The sequence below is a fragment of the Onychomys torridus genome, chromosome 1 (assembly GCF_903995425.1).
Source record: "Onychomys torridus chromosome 1, mOncTor1.1, whole genome shotgun sequence".
In the NCBI taxonomy this organism is placed as follows: Eukaryota; Metazoa; Chordata; class Mammalia; order Rodentia; family Cricetidae; genus Onychomys; species Onychomys torridus.
Genome location: NC_050443.1, coordinates 17581619 through 17598815, shown reverse-complemented (window position 1 = coordinate 17598815; position 17197 = coordinate 17581619). Strand labels below are relative to the sequence as shown.

The 17197-nt window shown below is 57.0% G+C and overlaps 1 protein-coding gene and 1 long non-coding RNA gene across 6 annotated transcripts in view; one reads left to right on the top strand and one right to left on the bottom strand.

Annotated features, from left to right (window-relative positions):
* Nucleotides 1–2594, bottom strand: part of LOC118576756 — a 39500-nt gene extending 36906 nt beyond the window's left edge. Inside the window, exon 1 of the long non-coding RNA XR_004943985.1 lies at nucleotides 2538–2594. This is a non-coding gene — a long non-coding RNA (uncharacterized LOC118576756). The remainder of the gene's footprint in view (nucleotides 1–2537) is intronic.
* Nucleotides 2595–2838: 244 nt separating this feature from the next.
* Kcnc3 (potassium voltage-gated channel subfamily C member 3) lies at nucleotides 2839–16689 on the top strand. 5 transcript variants are annotated; one of them, XM_036176974.1, is made up of 6 exons: nucleotides 2839–3717; nucleotides 7123–8230; nucleotides 9504–9533; nucleotides 10198–10392; nucleotides 12755–12814; nucleotides 13775–13835. In XM_036176974.1, exons 1-5 carry the CDS (start codon nucleotides 2854–2856, stop codon nucleotides 12769–12771), a joined length of 2214 nt encoding a protein of 737 aa, XP_036032867.1. In that variant the 5' UTR covers nucleotides 2839–2853; the 3' UTR covers nucleotides 12772–12814; nucleotides 13775–13835. The 5 variants fall into 5 exon arrangements, with proteins under 5 accessions (XP_036032867.1, XP_036032864.1, XP_036032862.1 ...); XM_036176971.1 differs by lacking the exon at nucleotides 12755–12814 and having other exon boundaries at nucleotides 10201–10392; nucleotides 13775–16689; XM_036176969.1 differs by lacking the exon at nucleotides 12755–12814 and having other exon boundaries at nucleotides 13775–16689.
* The last annotated feature ends 508 nt before the right edge of the window (nucleotides 16690–17197 follow it).

Sequence of the window (17197 nt, the reverse complement as noted above, 5' to 3'; positions counted from 1 at the left end):
TCTGTGTCTGTCTGTCTGGCAGCTAGCTGGCTGGCCCAGGTGGCTCCCTCTTTCTCTCTTTTTCTCTCTTCTTCCCCAAGCCTAGATTCCTACTTACTCTCTCTGCCCACCAGCCCTGCCTATCCCTCTCCTGCCTAGCTATTGACTATTCAGTTTTTTATTAGACCGATCAGGTGCCTTAAGCAGGCAAGGTTAAACAGCAACACATCTTTACATAATTAACAAATGCAGCATAAACAAATATAACACATCCTTACCTAGTTAAACAAATATTCCACAAGGGAAGCCTTGAGAGATACCCAAGTTTCCCAGGGCTCTCTGAGTTTCAAACAGTCGCCTGCTCTCTGTCCCCACCTTTAACCCTATAGTCTTCTCTCTGTTTCCTCCTCACCCCCATGTCTGACCTCTGGGGAAAAACAAAACAAAACAAAACGTTGATTTATTTGGTAACTGGATTCTGTGCCTGGCTTCTGTAAAAAGCAGAAAGTCAGAGTGGAGGTGAGGTGTGACAGAGGATTGTGACTTGGGTCCTTTTACCAGTCCATACTTCTAATGCATACCCAAACCCTGGGCCAGTCTGCCACCCTGTCCCCAACTGACCTGGGAGCCACCCCCTCACAGCAAGTCACTGCTTTTCTTGTAACATGCCAGAATTAGGAGTCCATCAGAATCTCAAAGGCGCCAGAGGAGGGGGACTCCAGGGTTTGGGGTGGGTGAGGCCTCACTCCTGGGTCTGCAGGACAGGCCCCACTTCCGCAACTCTACAATGATGCAGATTCACCTGCTGCCATGATGGAGTTAGACTGGGGTGGGTGGAGAACCCAGAGACAGAGACGAACCAAGACCCAGCAGGAGAGAGGGAAAGAGACCCAGAGAAGACAAAGATAAAATTAGAGACAGAGAGGAGCCAAGACCCAGGGAGAGAGGCGGTACAGCCTCAGAAAGTGAGATGGATCCAGAGATCCAGAGATCCAGAGAGAGAGGCATAGACCCAAAGGGGAGAAGACAGAGACCTAGAGAGAGGGACAAAGAGCTAGAGAAAGAGGGACTGAGGCCAGAGGAGGGAGACAAAGACCCAAAGAGAAAGGGTGAGACTCACACACGGAGACAGAGAGAGGCAGAGGAACCAGATCCCCGGAGTGGTGGGGACAGGCGGGAGAACGCTCAGAGACAACGGGGAAAAGGTGACAGGACTCGAGGGCGGGAACGGGGCTAGGGGTGGGAATACGAACCCGCACGGCGCCCGCAGAGGGAGGCGACGAGCCAGCCACCGCCGCAGCCCCTGGCCCGCCCTCTTCGCTCTTGCAGGCGCCTCCTCCCGCCGCAGCCCCGCCGCAGCCACTAGCGTTCTGCGGTCCCCGCGCCTAGGGCCGCCCAGGAGGCGGGGCCTACGACCCAGAGGCGTGTGGTCTCCCGTCCGGTTCCTCCCTTCTTCCTTCACAACCCCGTCCCTTCCATTGGCCCACCACCCCAGTGGTTGAGAAGCTGTAGCCGGCTCTCCCGCCGGCGCTCCGCGTACCGGCGCCCACTCCTTTACCCATCTTGGCCCTCTTGTCCGCAGTCTTTGTGGTTTAGGCCTCATTCCCTTTCCTCCACCAGCTAGAAACTTTGCCCTCCCGAAGGCCTCGTGGACCATCCCCTAGGTCTCTGACACAGAATCTCTCCATTCCAGCCCTGACACCCCCACCCCCCACCCCGTGTCCAGAGAAGCGGTGAGCGTCTTTCCCCTAACAGGTGTCTCATTTCCCGTCCTCCATCCCACGACCCTAGCGGCTCCTGGAGCTCTAAATTCTCATCTTTAACGCCCCACTTTGCCGTCCACTAATTAGTCTCATCTTCCTCTGGACCATTGAGATGTTTCCAACCCCTTGTAGACCCCACCCATCTAACTGTGTCTCTTTCATCCATCGGACCCCCTTCCTAATGAAGTCCAAGTTTGCAGCTCCAGCAGGACCTGGCGGTGTATGTCTGTCATCCCAGCTACCGGGATGAGGCTGAGACAGAGTCAGGATAGCAAACCTCTACAGTTTGCCGTACCCCTCTCCCAGCTTCCATTCAGAAGTTCCCAGGCCTCTCCTTCCACCCCTTCCCACTGTCCTGCTGTCTTCCCTTCTCCGTCTCCTGTCAGGTTTTTTTATTTAATCAGGTTCCATCTCTACCTCCAGTTCTGGTCGTCTTCCCCCCGCCCCGCCCCTAAGTGAGACCCTTCCTCTCATTGTCCCGGCCCAATAAGATTATTGATTTCTTGGGCTTCCAATCACTGTTAACCTAACCAAACCCTTCCCTGTGCATCTGTTTTTCCAGTATAGGTACTGCCTGCCAGGACTTTAGGCCAGTGACCAGTTTGGTTTCTTTTCGTCAGCTTCTCCTCCTGTGATTCCTCCTTTTTAAAAGACAGCCTATCAGGTCTTTTTTCTTTTTTGGGGGGGAGGGGGAAGTAGAGTCTCATGTAACCTAGGCTGGCCTCCTTCTCACTGTTAGCATGACCTTGAACTCCTGATCCCCCTGTCTCCACCGCTCCTGTCTCTTTCTCATACCTGGCTCCTGGGTCTCCATTTTCGCTGGGCTGCTGAGTTAGGCATTTTTAGGCTTCCCTTGACGCCCCGCCCTCTTCTAGGTACGATCCAATCCCTGAGCCTTCTGTGCAACCCCACCTCCTCTAGCTAGGCATGGTCGGAGTCCGTCTAGCTGTGGCCCCGCCCAGCCTCTCAGCCCAATCAGCTCTTGTCCTCCCTCCACTTACCCAATCGCGCCCTCCTCATCCATTCATCGTCTGCTCTCACCAAATCACATTTACCTTTCCATCCGGGCCCCGCCCCTGCGGCCCCGCCCCCCGCCCCACCTCCCCGTCTAATGCTGAGCTCAGTGTGCGTTTGCTCGTCCCGCGGGCGCCTAGGGGCCGAGGAGCAGCAGCTGCAACCGGCACCAACGCCGCAGCCGCCCGAGTCTCCGCCGCCGCCGCTGCAGAAGCAGTGCGCGCAACCCGGCCCCGCCGCGTCCCAGGCGGGTACCCCGCTTTCCTGCGGGCCCGGGGGCCAGCGCGCCGAGCCATGCCCCGGGCTGCCGGCGGTGGCCATGGGGCGGCACGGCGGCGGCGGCGGCGACAGCGGTAAGATCGTGATCAACGTGGGCGGCGTGCGCCATGAGACGTACCGCTCCACGTTGCGCACCCTGCCGGGGACCCGGCTGGCCGGGCTGACTGAGCCCGAGGCGGCCGCGCGCTTCGACTACGATCCGGGTACGGACGAGTTCTTCTTCGACCGCCACCCCGGCGTCTTCGCCTACGTGCTCAACTACTACCGCACCGGCAAGCTGCACTGCCCGGCCGACGTGTGCGGTCCGCTCTTTGAGGAGGAGCTAGGCTTCTGGGGCATCGACGAGACGGACGTGGAGGCCTGCTGCTGGATGACCTACCGCCAGCATCGCGACGCAGAGGAGGCACTTGACTCCTTCGAGGCCCCCGACTCCTCCGGCGCAGCCAACTCCGCCAACGCGGGAGGTGCCCACGATGCAGGCCTGGACGACGAGGCGGGCGCCGGAGGCGGAGGGCTGGACGGAGCAGGCGGCGAGCTCAAGCGTCTGTGCTTCCAAGATGCGGGCGGAGGCGCCGGGGGACCTGCTGGGGGCGCGGGCGGCGCGGGCGGCACGTGGTGGCGGCGCTGGCAGCCCCGCGTGTGGGCGCTATTCGAGGACCCCTACTCGTCGCGGGCCGCCAGGGTGAGCGCGCTCTCCGAGCACCCTTAACTATCCCAACCCATCTGCTCCCAGAACACTCCATCCCAAGTCTACTCCCCAACCCCGGACTCCCCAGTCCTCTGGAAGCCCTTTTCCCTGCAGCCGGAGTTCCCTGCGCCCCTGCAAACACACCCCTCCCAAACCTTCAGCGTCTCTGGGACCTTCCAAACTCCAACCCACTGCTCCAGGTCATCATAGATCTTGGGAAATGGCTCCCTAACAGAAAATCTCTTGGGTTCCCTGACAGTTCACCCCCGCCTTTCCCACACACCCTCTGAGACCTTCAGAATGTCTCAGGCCCTCAGAATGTTCTTAGCCTCTCCAAAACTCAACTTCCCGTTTCTTGAACACCCCAGAGCCACTTACTTATTTATTCTCGGTCCTCGGTATCCCAAGGTTAAAAACACTGCCTCCCGTGTTGCCCCCCCCCTCCCCGACTCTCTAAAGTCCCCTCTCCAACTCCTCATTGGGCATCCCCCTCATTCTTCCTAGGCCTAACTTCCAGATATCTGTTTCTCTCTAACTTTGGACCTCATGGCTGTTTGTGATCCTCTGCTCTTAGCTTTCAAAGTTCTAGAAGATCCCCGCCCTTGCAGAACCCACAGGGCCTCATTGAACCTCCAAACTACTGGTCAGGACAGTTTCCCCAGGACCTAGCTGCAATGCTGAGTCCGGAGGTGGAGGTGGGGTGTCCCTTTGTAAACTCCTCTCCCAGATTCTTCCTTCACCCTCTTCACCAACCCCCTGCAAAGGACTTGCCACATAGAACTCAGACTTCCCACAATCAGGACCCACTCCTCTTGTGTCTCCAGAAGGGCCCCCATAGTATACCTCTCCTCTCAGGCACTCTCAGTATGTGTCTCCCCACCCCCGCCCCTGAATTGCCCACAGTTGGTAGCGTATCCCTTCGCTCCAACTGTGCACTTCTCTGCTCTGGGATTCCTTCCCATATCCATTTCTCCTTCCCGAGCTACTTTCTCATTCTAAGTGACTTTCACAAGTTTGAGTTCCCTCCAATCTAGAGACCTGTCTCCTGCTACCCACCACCAAGTCATCAGCCCAGATATTTCTCAAATGCTTTCAATTCCCATCCCCACCCCCTCTTGGGATAGCTCAGCCCTCTGGGTTCTCTGCTCTCAGCCTTGCCTCCTCTTTCTCAAGCCCATTCCTATATCCCCCCCCCCCCCCGATGTAAACCCAGAATCCTAGAAACCCCTAGATACCCTCAAAGACCTCTCCCGGAAAAGTTTGTAAGCCTTGCTAACTTCCCAGGCTTTTTGGATACCCTCTTGATAGCTCTGGCCAGAGCTTTCCCTCTTCCTAAACTTCCTCCGGGTGGGGAGACCCTGGAGGAGGGTGTGTTGGCATAGCTAGGTGGGTAAATTCAGGGAAAGAGAGGACACTAGCAAAAGTGGGGAACAGAGAGCCACTCCCCCCCAATTCCTCCCCCCCCCCCCCCCCCCCGCGCGCCGCGTCCTGGGCCGGGAAGGACGCAGAGCCGCAGTGCCGCATTCGGGCTGGGGGGGGGGGGGGGGGGGTGACCAGAGGCTTCGCATAAAGTTTTAGTCCTGAGAAGCGCTGAATTGGCAACATTTGGGGTTGAGTTGGGGGGATGGGGAAAGAAAGCGGGGCAGGAGGGACATGGCCCCAGATGATCCTTTAGGCCTCCGAGCATCTCCTCCCCCACTCAATGACTTGGGGCGCCCTTCCTTCCTGTGACCCCATTGAAGGGTGCTGAGACTGTGAGGAAGTGATGGTGATGGTCAGGCTAGGGGTCCAGAATGGCTACGAAAGTCACTCATTTATTTATTGCAGCGATTTATTTATTCTTTCTTTCTTTCTTTGTTTATTTGAATATCCGCTGTGTGCCGAGTACTTTCCAACTTCCAGGTGGACCTTCTTGCAAGTTGGGAACACAAACCACCTTCAAGCTCAGGGTCCAACCTTCCCGACTCCGCGTTCCTTTCTTTATAGAGCTTTGGTACCCTCGACCCTGCACCTGTGCACTGTAGCGGGTGCCCACCCTTCCTTGGGCTCCTGGGAGGGAAGGGGTTAGGCAAATTATAGGCCCGGTGGCCTTTAACTGCTAAGCGGAAGCCATAGGTACTGCGGCTGCGCGCCGGCTTGCGGCGCTTCAGCCTGGAAGGAGTTAAGGCCACCAGACCACTGCGGCTGCGCACTGCGGCGGGGGAGCTGTCCGTGGTACTGGCCGCCGCTCGCCCTGCTCCGGGCCCGGCCGACCCGCCCCCACTGCAGTACCGCAGCCTGCTGGTTGGGGGCGGGGAGGCCCCAGGCATGCGCTCTGCGGAGACCTCTGGCCCCTTCTCCACTGCAGAGAAATCAAATCGGTGGTCTACACTACTGACCACACTCCTAGCCTACCCTAAGGCCCAGGGCCTACTCACCTCCCAGTTATTAGCCTCTGGCCCAAAGTCGAGGCCCCGGAATTCACCTCTCAGAACCATAACCCGTCCCCATCCACAAGGCTTCTCAGCAAAGCCTTCCTCTTCAGCTTCCCCCACATCCACTCTTTCATCCATCCCCAAACTACCCCAGGTCTCTGTTTTCACAGGGACACTAGCACTGGGGGCCTTAGAGCCTAGCCATCTCTGACCCCCTCATCCTTGCCCCAACTAACTGATCCACTGTACCCTAGTAACAGCTCAGATCTCACTGTGTTCCAGGCACTCGGCCAAGCACTGTTTTTGGAAGCAAGCCCTCTGTACACTCACCAAATCTTCATAACAATTCCATTAAAAAACAAAATTCAGATCCAGAAAGCTTAACCCTTGCTCCAGTTCGACAAATTCAAACCCAGGCTTTTGAGATGGGCCTAGTGGCAAGCAGGTCTGTCATCCCAGCTATTCAGGGGGCAAAAGGACTGAAAATTCAAGGCCAGCCTGGTAAATTAGTGAGACCCTGTCTCAAAATTATAGTTAGAGGGCTAGGGATGCATCTCAGGAACCAAGTGCTTATCTGGCTTGCATAAGGCTGTGGGTTGCATCCCGAGTGCCACAGAAGTAAAGCCCTGTGTCCCCACCTGCCCTCTCCCCTCCCCAACTCCGTGTTGAGTCCTACACCTCTGAGACATGAGTAGTGTGGTCATCCCTCTCATGCCCATCCCCAAACAGACTATCTGGATTCTCCTGGGGGCTCTGATATGGAACCCAGAAAGTGCTCTTTCCCTGGGTCAGCTGTGGCAATCCTGTCCTGAGCTCTGTTCCTTTCTCAGAATGGGTTGCTGGAAGTGGCAGAACCATTAAGTGAGGACACTTAGATTCTCATGGGACATGGGCCCTGGGGTGGAGAATGGAGGCCATTAGAGGGTTTAGACTCCAGTGACACGAATGTGTTGGTCACCCCAGTCTCTCTCCCACCCTCCTGCAGTATGTGGCCTTTGCCTCCCTATTTTTCATCCTCATCTCCATCACCACCTTCTGCCTGGAGACACACGAGGGCTTCATCCACATCAGCAACAAGACTGTGACGCAGGCCTCCCCAATCCCTGGGGCTCCCCCAGAGAACATCACCAATGTGGAGGTGGAGACAGAACCCTTCTTGACCTACGTGGAAGGCGTGTGTGTGGTCTGGTTCACCTTTGAGTTTCTCATGCGAGTCACCTTCTGCCCGGATAAGGTGGAGTTTCTCAAGAGCAGTCTGAACATTATCGACTGTGTGGCCATCTTGCCCTTCTACTTGGAGGTGGGCCTCTCAGGCCTTAGCTCCAAAGCTGCCAAGGACGTGCTGGGCTTCCTACGCGTTGTCCGCTTTGTTCGCATCCTGCGTATCTTCAAGCTGACCCGTCACTTTGTAGGCCTGCGTGTGCTGGGCCACACACTCCGGGCCAGCACCAACGAGTTCTTGTTGCTCATTATCTTCCTGGCTCTGGGGGTCCTCATCTTTGCCACCATGATCTACTATGCTGAGCGAATTGGTGCCGACCCTGATGACATCCTGGGCTCCAACCACACCTACTTCAAGAACATCCCCATTGGCTTCTGGTGGGCTGTGGTCACCATGACCACCCTGGGCTATGGAGACATGTATCCCAAGACGTGGTCTGGGATGCTGGTTGGGGCGCTGTGTGCCCTGGCCGGTGTGCTGACCATTGCCATGCCTGTGCCCGTTATTGTCAACAACTTCGGCATGTACTATTCACTGGCTATGGCCAAGCAGAAATTGCCAAAGAAGAAAAACAAACACATCCCCAGGCCTCCACAGCCTGGCTCACCCAACTACTGCAAGCCTGACCCCCCGCCTCCACCCCCACCACACCCCCACCATGGCAGCGGTGGCATCAGCCCACCACCACCCATCACCCCTCCTTCCATGGGGGTGACTGTGGCTGGGGCCTACCCACCTGGACCCCACACACACCCTGGGCTGCTCAGGGGTGGTGCTGGGGGACTGGGCATCATGGGATTGCCTCCTCTGCCAGCCCCTGGTGAGCCCTGCCCACTTGCTCAAGAAGAGGTGATTGAAACCAACAGAGCAGGTAAGGCTAGGGCAGGACTGGGGGTGTGGGGAGACCTGGGGGAAGGTGTCTCTTAGGGTCAGGCAAAGGACAAATGGCTGGAGGGCTTGAGAAGAGGCAGGAGGAGCCATAAAGACAGGCCTCCATGTGCAAGACTTTCTGCAGGTGGAACTGTAGCCAGGCTGCTCTGAGAAGCCGTGGGCAGAAACAACATGGTGAGAATGTAGAAGGAGACTCAGAAACTTAGGTATGGTGGGGCATGCCTCTCATCCCTTGGTACCTCTCCTACTTTAGAGGTAGAGGTAGGAGGATCAGGAGTTCCAGGCTAGCCTGAGCTACATGTCCCTGTCTCAGATGGAAAGAGAGAAAGGGAAAGGAAAGAAGGTGGAGGGGAAGAGAGACAGCAGGGCCCATGGCACTCCCTCATAATTCCAGCTCTGGGGGGCTGAGGAAGGAGGGTCAACACATGTTTGAGGCTATCCTGAGCTATGTACATACAGAGACCCTGCCTCAGGAAAACAAGCAAAGATCTTTGAGTGGCTTCCTGGGCCACTAGTCCACTCCCATTCTTAGAGACAGTTTCCTAAGAAAGAGATACTCCTATTTCTACTTGAGAAGAAAAGGGAAGAGAGAGAGGGAGAGATAGAAAGAAAAGGGAATGAGCCAGGCATGGTGATGCATTCTTGTAACCCCAGTACTTAGGAGGAAGAGGCAGGAACATCAGGATTTCAAGGCCAGTATGAGTTATATGAGACCCTGTCTCAGAAAGGAGCTCTGTAAAACCCAGGGAGTCTCCCATGACTCCTAGGAAGTCTAGTGGCAGGCCGGGCGCCACCACAGTGTGTGACTGTGGCAGACCGAGCTGGAGAAAGTAACACTGCCACATGTCACCATCGTTTGAGAGAGGGAGACAAATGGAGTGGGCAGTCAACAGGACAGCATCAGGACCCACGTACAGGCAAAGACCAAGGGCCAAAGTGGGTTCTGTGGCAGAACAGCCAGGGTACAGAGCTGCCAGGCAGGGTCTGCAAAGGGCCTGGAAAACTAGGGACCCCAGAGTGCTCCAGAGAGTTCTTGCTATGAGAAGAGCCAGCCAGGTCTAGTGGAGCACACCTGCTATCCCAACTGTTGGGGAGCTAAGGCAGAAGGATGAGGTGAGTTCAGAGCCAGCCTGGGCTATAGATTTTGTAAAATCAGAAGTCAGGCCAAGAAGAGGAGGGAGGAGATAAAAAAGCTGGTGGTTGTGTCTGATTTTGCGTGCTGCGTGTGTCCTGGGGGACTCTGTTTCTTGCAGGCAGTGACTTGGGTGTCCTGGAGGAAGGAGGTGAGCCCCCCCAGGCCTTAAGTAGGTCAAGAAAATGAGCTAGTCTGCCCGGCCCCCCATCTTGTTCCCTTAGCCACTGACCCAGTTTCCCATCCATTAAAAATAGATCAAGTCAGAACCTAGGGGACCCCCACCTCACCCTCCCTCACCTTCCCAGCCCTTCTCAGCCCTGCCCTTTGCAGCCCCCTAAGCAACCACTTCACAACCCGTGACACCCTCCCTGTCCCCTGCCAGTGCTTGGCACCTTAACGCTGGCAGTGCCCAGCACTCACTTTTTGTTTTGTTTTTTGTTCTTTCTTGGGGGGGAATCTCACTACGCACCCCAGGCTGGCCTCAAACTCAAAATCCCCCTGTCTAAGCCTCCTGAGCGATGGGATGATGGGTGGGCACTACCATGCCCATTCTGCAGTAACCACAGCAGCCCCAGCTGCCCTCACAATACCAAGTCCAGACAGTCACATACTCACACAAAGCCCAACTGCCACTTTGTAGCACTCGCCTCTGTCCACACCCTCAATCTCATTTGCCCTCCCCAGCCATCTCACCAGCGACCCTGTACCCCATGCCCCCAGGGTCACTCTTGAATCTCCATCCCTCCAGTGCCCTTCACCGGCACTTTCTCCCTTCAGTCTCTGTCCTCTGTCTGTGACCCCTCACCTTGCAGTAGACCCCCGTCCCAATGGGGACCCTGCAGCAGCTGCACTGGCCCATGAGGACTGCCCCGCTATCGACCAGCCAGCCATGTCTCCGGAAGACAAGAGCCCTATCACTCCTGGAAGCCGGGGTCGCTACAGCCGGGACCGAGCCTGTTTCCTTGTCACTGACTATGCCCCTTCCCCTGATGGCTCCATCCGAAAAGGTGAGGTGCCCTCCGGGGGCTCCCCAGAGACCCTTCCTCTCTCCCCAGCCCAGGGGAGGGAGGAGAGGGAATGGGGGAGGTACTGGACTTCCCTCTGTTTCCCCCTCAGCCCCAAACTGCCTTCTCCCCTGCCCTTCTCCCTCACCTTGAGCCCCAGGTTTCCTCACCTGTGTTTATTTCATCTCCATCTTCCCCACCCACCCTGACTCTCCGGCCTCTTCCCTCACCCTCAGCCACTGGTGCTCCCCCACTGCCCCCCCCCATACTGGCGTAAGCCAGGCCCCCCAAGCTTCTTGGCCGACCTCAACGCCAACGCAGCGGCCTGGATATCCCCCTAGTGGACGAGCCCCCTTCCCCCTAGGGTAAGTAGTTCCCCACCACGGCCCCTCCTGACTCCCCTTCCTTCTGTACCTCCGACTAACCTCTTCTGAGAACATGCTCTCCCACTGACCGAGACCCTCACCCATGGTGAACAACTGCAGCCAGTTCCTGACACTGACCCCACTGTCACCCCAGGACTTGCCTAGTCCTCACTAACACTCCAGAACTAACCCAGCCCCAACTCCCACCTCTGACCTGCTCACCCCCATCCCCCACCCCACTGCTGACCCCACCCTCACCTGTCTGCATCCCTCTCTGGGTATTTTTTATCCAGTCACTAACATGGATTGTGTGCCTGGACACTCTTAAGTGCAGGATGTGAGGGAGCCAGGCGAGTTCTCCCTGATTCTAAGAGCTGGGTTCACCCTGAGCAGACTTAGTTTCTGATGGCCTATCAGAGGAGAGACAGGGACATGAGAACCAGGAAAGCGAACCATGCTGGCAGCCAGGAGATGGATGAAGGCAGCAGCTCATGAGGCTGGAAGGAAGCTAGGTGATAATCTTGGGACCAGAGGATGGGGACCTAGCCGGGGCCAGGTCTGCGGAGATGAAAGGGTGAAGAGTCAGTGGTCAGTCAAGAGGGATAGGAAAGCCAAGCACGGTGGCTCACATCTATAATCACAGCACTGGGGTGTGGGGGCGGGGCCACCGGGAAACTGAAGGTGCCCAGGGCTACAAAGCCAGACCCTGCCCCACCCCAAATGTCTTGTTCTTTTAGCTACTACACTTTGGGACACAGCAGAGGTAGTTGTTACACTGCCCCACGGTGAGGAGGAAAGGACTTCTGGCAGGCGCAGGCTCTCGCCGAGCCTCTCCCAGACTTGCTCTGTTCTCTCTGTGGACAGTGCTATGGCTGTGAGTAGGCACCGCCACAGCCAACTTCAGGAAACAGAGTGTCGTGAGAGGGCAAAAAGGATCAATCCGGCAGACCAAAGGCCACAGGCACAGGCCCTGGGTGCCGAAAAGCCTGGGGGGCTGGGCTTTGCCTGTACAGCTCTCCCCTGGAAGCCCCCGAGGGCTGGGGTGTGGCTCAGCGGTGGCACGCGTGCTTAGCACATCCAAGTTCTACTTCCCATGCCGCAGAAAAAGAAAGGGTAGCATGACTGACCTGGGAGAGGAGGGAGCCAGAGCATCCGGCTGAAAGCTCAGTGCTGGGCGAGGCTAGCTCCTGTCTTACACATGCCGAGAGGTTGCCAGAAGGGGTTTATCTACTACCTACTCATTCTAGAAACAACACAGCACCTCCTTTAGAAAGGCACACACACGAAGACTCCTTACTCTCAGCCTAAGGCTGTATGGAACCTCCAGGGAGTGCCAAGTGGGAGCAGACAGGCGTGAGACCCAGGGGGTCTGTGTGCCTCTGCTTCCATACCATTCCCACACCCTCCCCATCACCTTCCATGTCCATCTCATCAGTCCTCCCCCTCCTCCCATCTCACCCTCCCTCCCTCCCTCCCCCTGCTTGAACCTAGACCTCTATTCCTTAACCTTGGTTGAGGGGTTCCTGGTGGGATGGAGGTTAAGCATAGTGTGTGGGGAAGGCCGGGGACCCCAGTCGGGTTGGTGAGGCCCTTGCTTTTCTTGCATATAATACCAAAATCCATTCACCGAACTCAAATGATGGCCAGAGCTGATGGGGCTGGCTGAAATCTCTGCCCCAGTGTTCCCTACTTGCCTGCCTCTCTGCCCAACATCTTACCTCCTCATTGGCCTGTCCCCATTCACCCTCTGACCTCCTGATTCCTGTACCCAGCCCATTCCTCCCGCCCTTGGTCCTCCCCTGCCCTAGCCACCCCGGAAGCTCCTGCCATATTTGATGTTTCTGGCTGCCCCATTTCACTGCTCCATCATGCCCCGGAAAACACCAGAGAGGAGGAAGTCGTCCAGGCGTTTCTCCGTCCCCCCAACAGCGAGCCTGTGTTGGGGAGCCCCCATCTGCCTCCCATTCCCCATCCTTGACTCTCTGTATTTCTGTCCCCAGCTCTTGTCACCGCCTGAGACCTCGCGAGACCCTCGGGTTTCCCTTGTCCCTTCCCCCCAGGTTAGCAAATGGGAATGGTGGGAGGGAGTGTCCCGAGACACTGGGCTTCTGTCCCCCACCCCAGGAACCTCCTGAAGTTAGAGCATCACCTCCCAGCCGGGGATGCTTAGAAAAGCCATCCCAGTTCCTAGTGCTGCAGAGAAAACAAAAAAGAAAAAAACCCACCCACCCACAGGGTCCTGACGTGGGATCCAATGAGCTGTGTGACCTTACTGCTTCCTGTCACCAGCAGACCCCATCCAATTTTGGAATTCTCCACCTTATCCCATGTCCCGGACTCTTGAAAGGTGTCCATGCTGAGTGTAATGGTTCACGACTCTTAGTCCAAAGCTACCTACCTGCTGAATTTGAAGTCAGCCTGGGCTACATAGTGAGTTTGAGGCCAGTTTGGGCTACATAGTGAGACTGAGGCCAGCCTGGGCTACATAATTTGAGGCCAACCTAAGCTATATAGTATGTTCTAGGACAGCCTGGGCAACATAGTGAAATTGAGGCCAGCCTGGGCTACACAGTGAACTCTTATCACAAGGTCCCAGGGAATCTCCTCCCCTTCCTGCACCAGGCCCTGCAGCTCCCCCTGCGCAGCCCCCTCCACCAGCTGCTGCCTCCACCCCAGCCCTGCCGCCCACCATCCCACCTCGCCAACTGCTGCCTTTGGGCCTCAGACCAGGGGACCGTGGGGAGGGAGAGAAGAGGGGTGGGCAGGTTGGGTGGGGAGGCTTAGTGGGCACCACCCACCTCCTAATCTTGTCTCTCCCCTTCCCTGTGTCTTCACCTCTCTTGTGGATGCCCACTGACTGCGATTTCTTCACCTCTCTCTCCATCTCCTCGGCCCGCCCATCCTGCCTATGGGTGTTTCTCTCCTTTCCATCCCTCTTTCCCCTGCTGGGGTCTCTGTGTGCCTCACCCCGGCTCCCATCCCCACGCCCTCTCCCACCCTTGTCTCTGCTCCTTCCCCAGGTTACGAGAAGTCCCGCAGCCTGAGCAGCATTGTGGGCCTGAGCGGGGTGTCCCTCCGCCTCGCGCCCCTCGCCACTCCCCCTGGCTCACCCCGGGCCACGCGCCGAGCTCCCCCGACCCTGCCCTCCATCCTCTAGTGCTTCCCTCCCCACTGTGGGGGGACTGGGGGTGATTGGAAGATCAAAAAGAGCTGGGAGTGGGGGGTAGGGAAAGGGTTCTTTTTAAAAAAAAAAAAAAAGTCACTAATAATATGCAAAAGAGATGATGATGCCAGCAGACACCCCCGGCCTCTTACTCCCCACATACTAGAGCCCCCAGGATAGAGGGGGCGGGGCCGGAGCCTGTTCTCCCCCACCTCTCTCCTCTAAAAAAAAAAGAAAAAAAAAAAAGCAAACCTCAGGTCTCCATGAGCCATAGAACACCCCTCCCATTCTCCTGTAAATAACTAAAGCCAACTCCACCTTGGAGCGCCCGCCTCAGTTTGCATGCCTCCCGGACCCCTCTTCAGCAATAAGCCGCCAGGAGCTGCGAGCAGAGAGTTGGAGGGGAGGCCGCTGGGAGCTTCTGGGGTCGGGGCTGGCATTTTAGGGGTTTCCTGATCACCCCCCAAAAGGGCGACCCACCCATCACTAATCGATTCAGGAAAACCAAACAAAAAACCCTCTAGGAACATGTAGGGAAAGGAAAGCAGGTTAATCAGCCGCAGCCTCGAGGAGCTCAGCTGGGGGATGGGGGTTCTGCCAGCTGCTCCCGGGCTTGGAGGACTCCAGCTGGTGCATTCCACCCACGCCCGCCTCCAGGGATCTGCTGCTCCCTCTAGTCACTGCATGGACTTAGCCCTCCAGGCCCAGAACCCTCCACCCCACCCTGTCTCCACTCTATCCCAGAACATGAGACTAGCACCCTAGACTTCCGGAGATTGACCCTGGCACCCTGCACTCCCTTCCCCTCGCACGCCGGCGCCCCACACTCCACACCTCCATCACTCCACCCATCCACCACTGACCTGGCCTACACCGCAGTGTTTTTCCACCATCCCAGACCCTCCCCTTGTATCCCAGCTCACTTTCAGCCTCCAGGACCTGACAGTCCTCGTGGCCCAAACATTGCCCAGACACATTCAAGCTCACCCCCACCCCCAGACAGCTCCAACCCCCTGACATCACACTCCTCAGTCCCAGGCGCCTCTGATGCAAGACCTTCCTGAATGGGCTAGGCCTGTCTGATTCCAGGGAGCTCCCACCCAATCCAGCATCTCTGTTTAGGCACCCCCTTCCTCAGAGCCCCTTTCACTGAGATGGTGCCAAAACACACCGAGTTTCCCAGAGTGTGGGACTCCTGTTCCCTCTTCGTGTGCTGTAGTTTGCAGAGTGCACAAACGACCAAGTAGTTAAAACATGTATGCACCAGGCACAAGCGCATACCTGGCTAGTGCGCCCTGGCACGCAGCAGTTGGGTGTTGACCTTGAAAGCAAGTTAAGGACAGCCAAGCGCACAGCTTGCCTAATGTGCTAAGGTCCCGGGGTTCAATCTCCGGCAACCCCTCTTCCCCTAAAACAGCCCCAAAGTGATCGTAGAAGCTGTGGCCCACGTGGTAGGAAAAGAGGACATGCCCACCTTGGCTAGGACCTCAGCCTGCCCTTCCCAACGTTCCTTGTCCACCATGTGCCACGTTCGCGGTGGAAAACTTAATCAAATCCCATCTTGGCTCCAGTATGCTACCTCCCCCAAGCCCAGAGACCACACTGGTCCCAGAATCCTGAACTCCCCTTTGGAGCAGGGTGGTCAGCAGAATTAGCAATCTCTCCCTTGTTCCCACAGCCTCAGGTTACCCTCCCGCCGCCACCAGAGTGTCGGTGGGAGTGTCCTTGGGCCCAATTCTTGATGCAACGATTCCTATGCAAGGGGCATTTTGAGTCCCCCCGCCCCCAGCCTTCCCTTGGGACTTTAAACCCTGGTGAGACAGGGGTTGAGGGGTGGGGTGGGGTGTGGTAGGGGCAGGGTAAAGGGCTAGGGGACTCCAGACATCAGGGTATGGGGTGAGGACTCCTAATATTGCCAAAGGGTTCAACTTTAAAAAGCCCCTATTATCCCGCCCCACCCCACCCCCGTCCCTCAAAAGAGACAAATGGGGCGGGGAAAGGGGGTAAGAGTCCTTTTTGAAGGATACCAACCACTTCCCACTGTCTCTCCCTGCTCTCCAGTTTCCCACACGTATTCAGCTTTTTAGTTAAGCTTAAAAAAAAAAAAAGCTACCATCATTATAAATGTCTACAAAACGTGATTTTTGCCCCCTTCATATCTCCCAATTTACCAAATAGTGTGGGGTTCGGGGAGGGAGGGCCAGGTCCTGGTCTCCCTTTTCCCCACGGCCGCCAGGGTGCCTGCAATTGCACGCATGCGCTGCATGACGCGCCCCACCCCCCCACACAAACACACACGCACACACGCATGCGTCGCGCACCCCTCCAGCGCTGGTGGGGGGACGCACGGACTTAGGGCTGGGGGCGGGGCGATGGGGAGGAATGATTGGCAGGGGCAAGGGGGTCTTCCTGAGCTCAGCAGCTCCCCTCCTTCCCCACACACTCACAGCAATAAGTTTCTCTACTTCTAGTGGGCAGACGGGCCTGGCCTGGCCTGGCGCGGGAGGGGCTGGCCAAGGGGCGCTCTCAGGGATGGGGGCGGGTCCTGAGTCTGGGGGAGGGGAGGTCTGCAACTGGTGCTAACGGCGGGTCTTCCTGGCCCACCCGCAGGCAGGGAGGGAGGGGTCGGCAGGCTCCTCCCCCAAGCCTCCCCACGCCCACCCAGGGTGCATGAACCACCCATGCAGAAGCTGCCGCATGTCAGCCCTCCCCAACAAAGAAACAGTGTCATGCCCCTCCCCAGCCCAATAAATGATTCCTTTTCATTTAAAAGTGGCTTTTCTGATTTGGGTTTGGGACGCACAGGGTTGGGGGCTGGGCTGGGTGATGCCGGCCTATCATCCCTCTCAAGGGGGAACACAGCCTAGGCTGGGACGTGGCTCGGTGGTAGAGCTCCTGCCAAGAATTCCCGATGGGACCGATCTTTCGGCGTCCTTGGGCACGGGGGCAAGTGCTGGCCTTGCTTTCCTTGATGACAGACATGAACAGCCCTCTTAAGTGGAATATATGAGAGAACATACAGGAACTTGAGTCCTAGAACCCAGGGAGAGTGTCGTGGGTATGCAAGATGCTTAAGAAAACTTTGTCTTCGTGTCTGGATCACCAACCCTGAAGCCAGATTGGGGTTTGGGTCCCAGCTCCCTCTTACTGTGTGCCCTGAGGCTAGTAGCTCAGCCTGTTACTAACACTCTGAAAGGGCAAGAAAGATGTACCTTACTCCCTCAGCAATTGCTCAAAGATGCTGAGGAGACAGTGGTTTGAGTGGCATCTAGTGGAACAC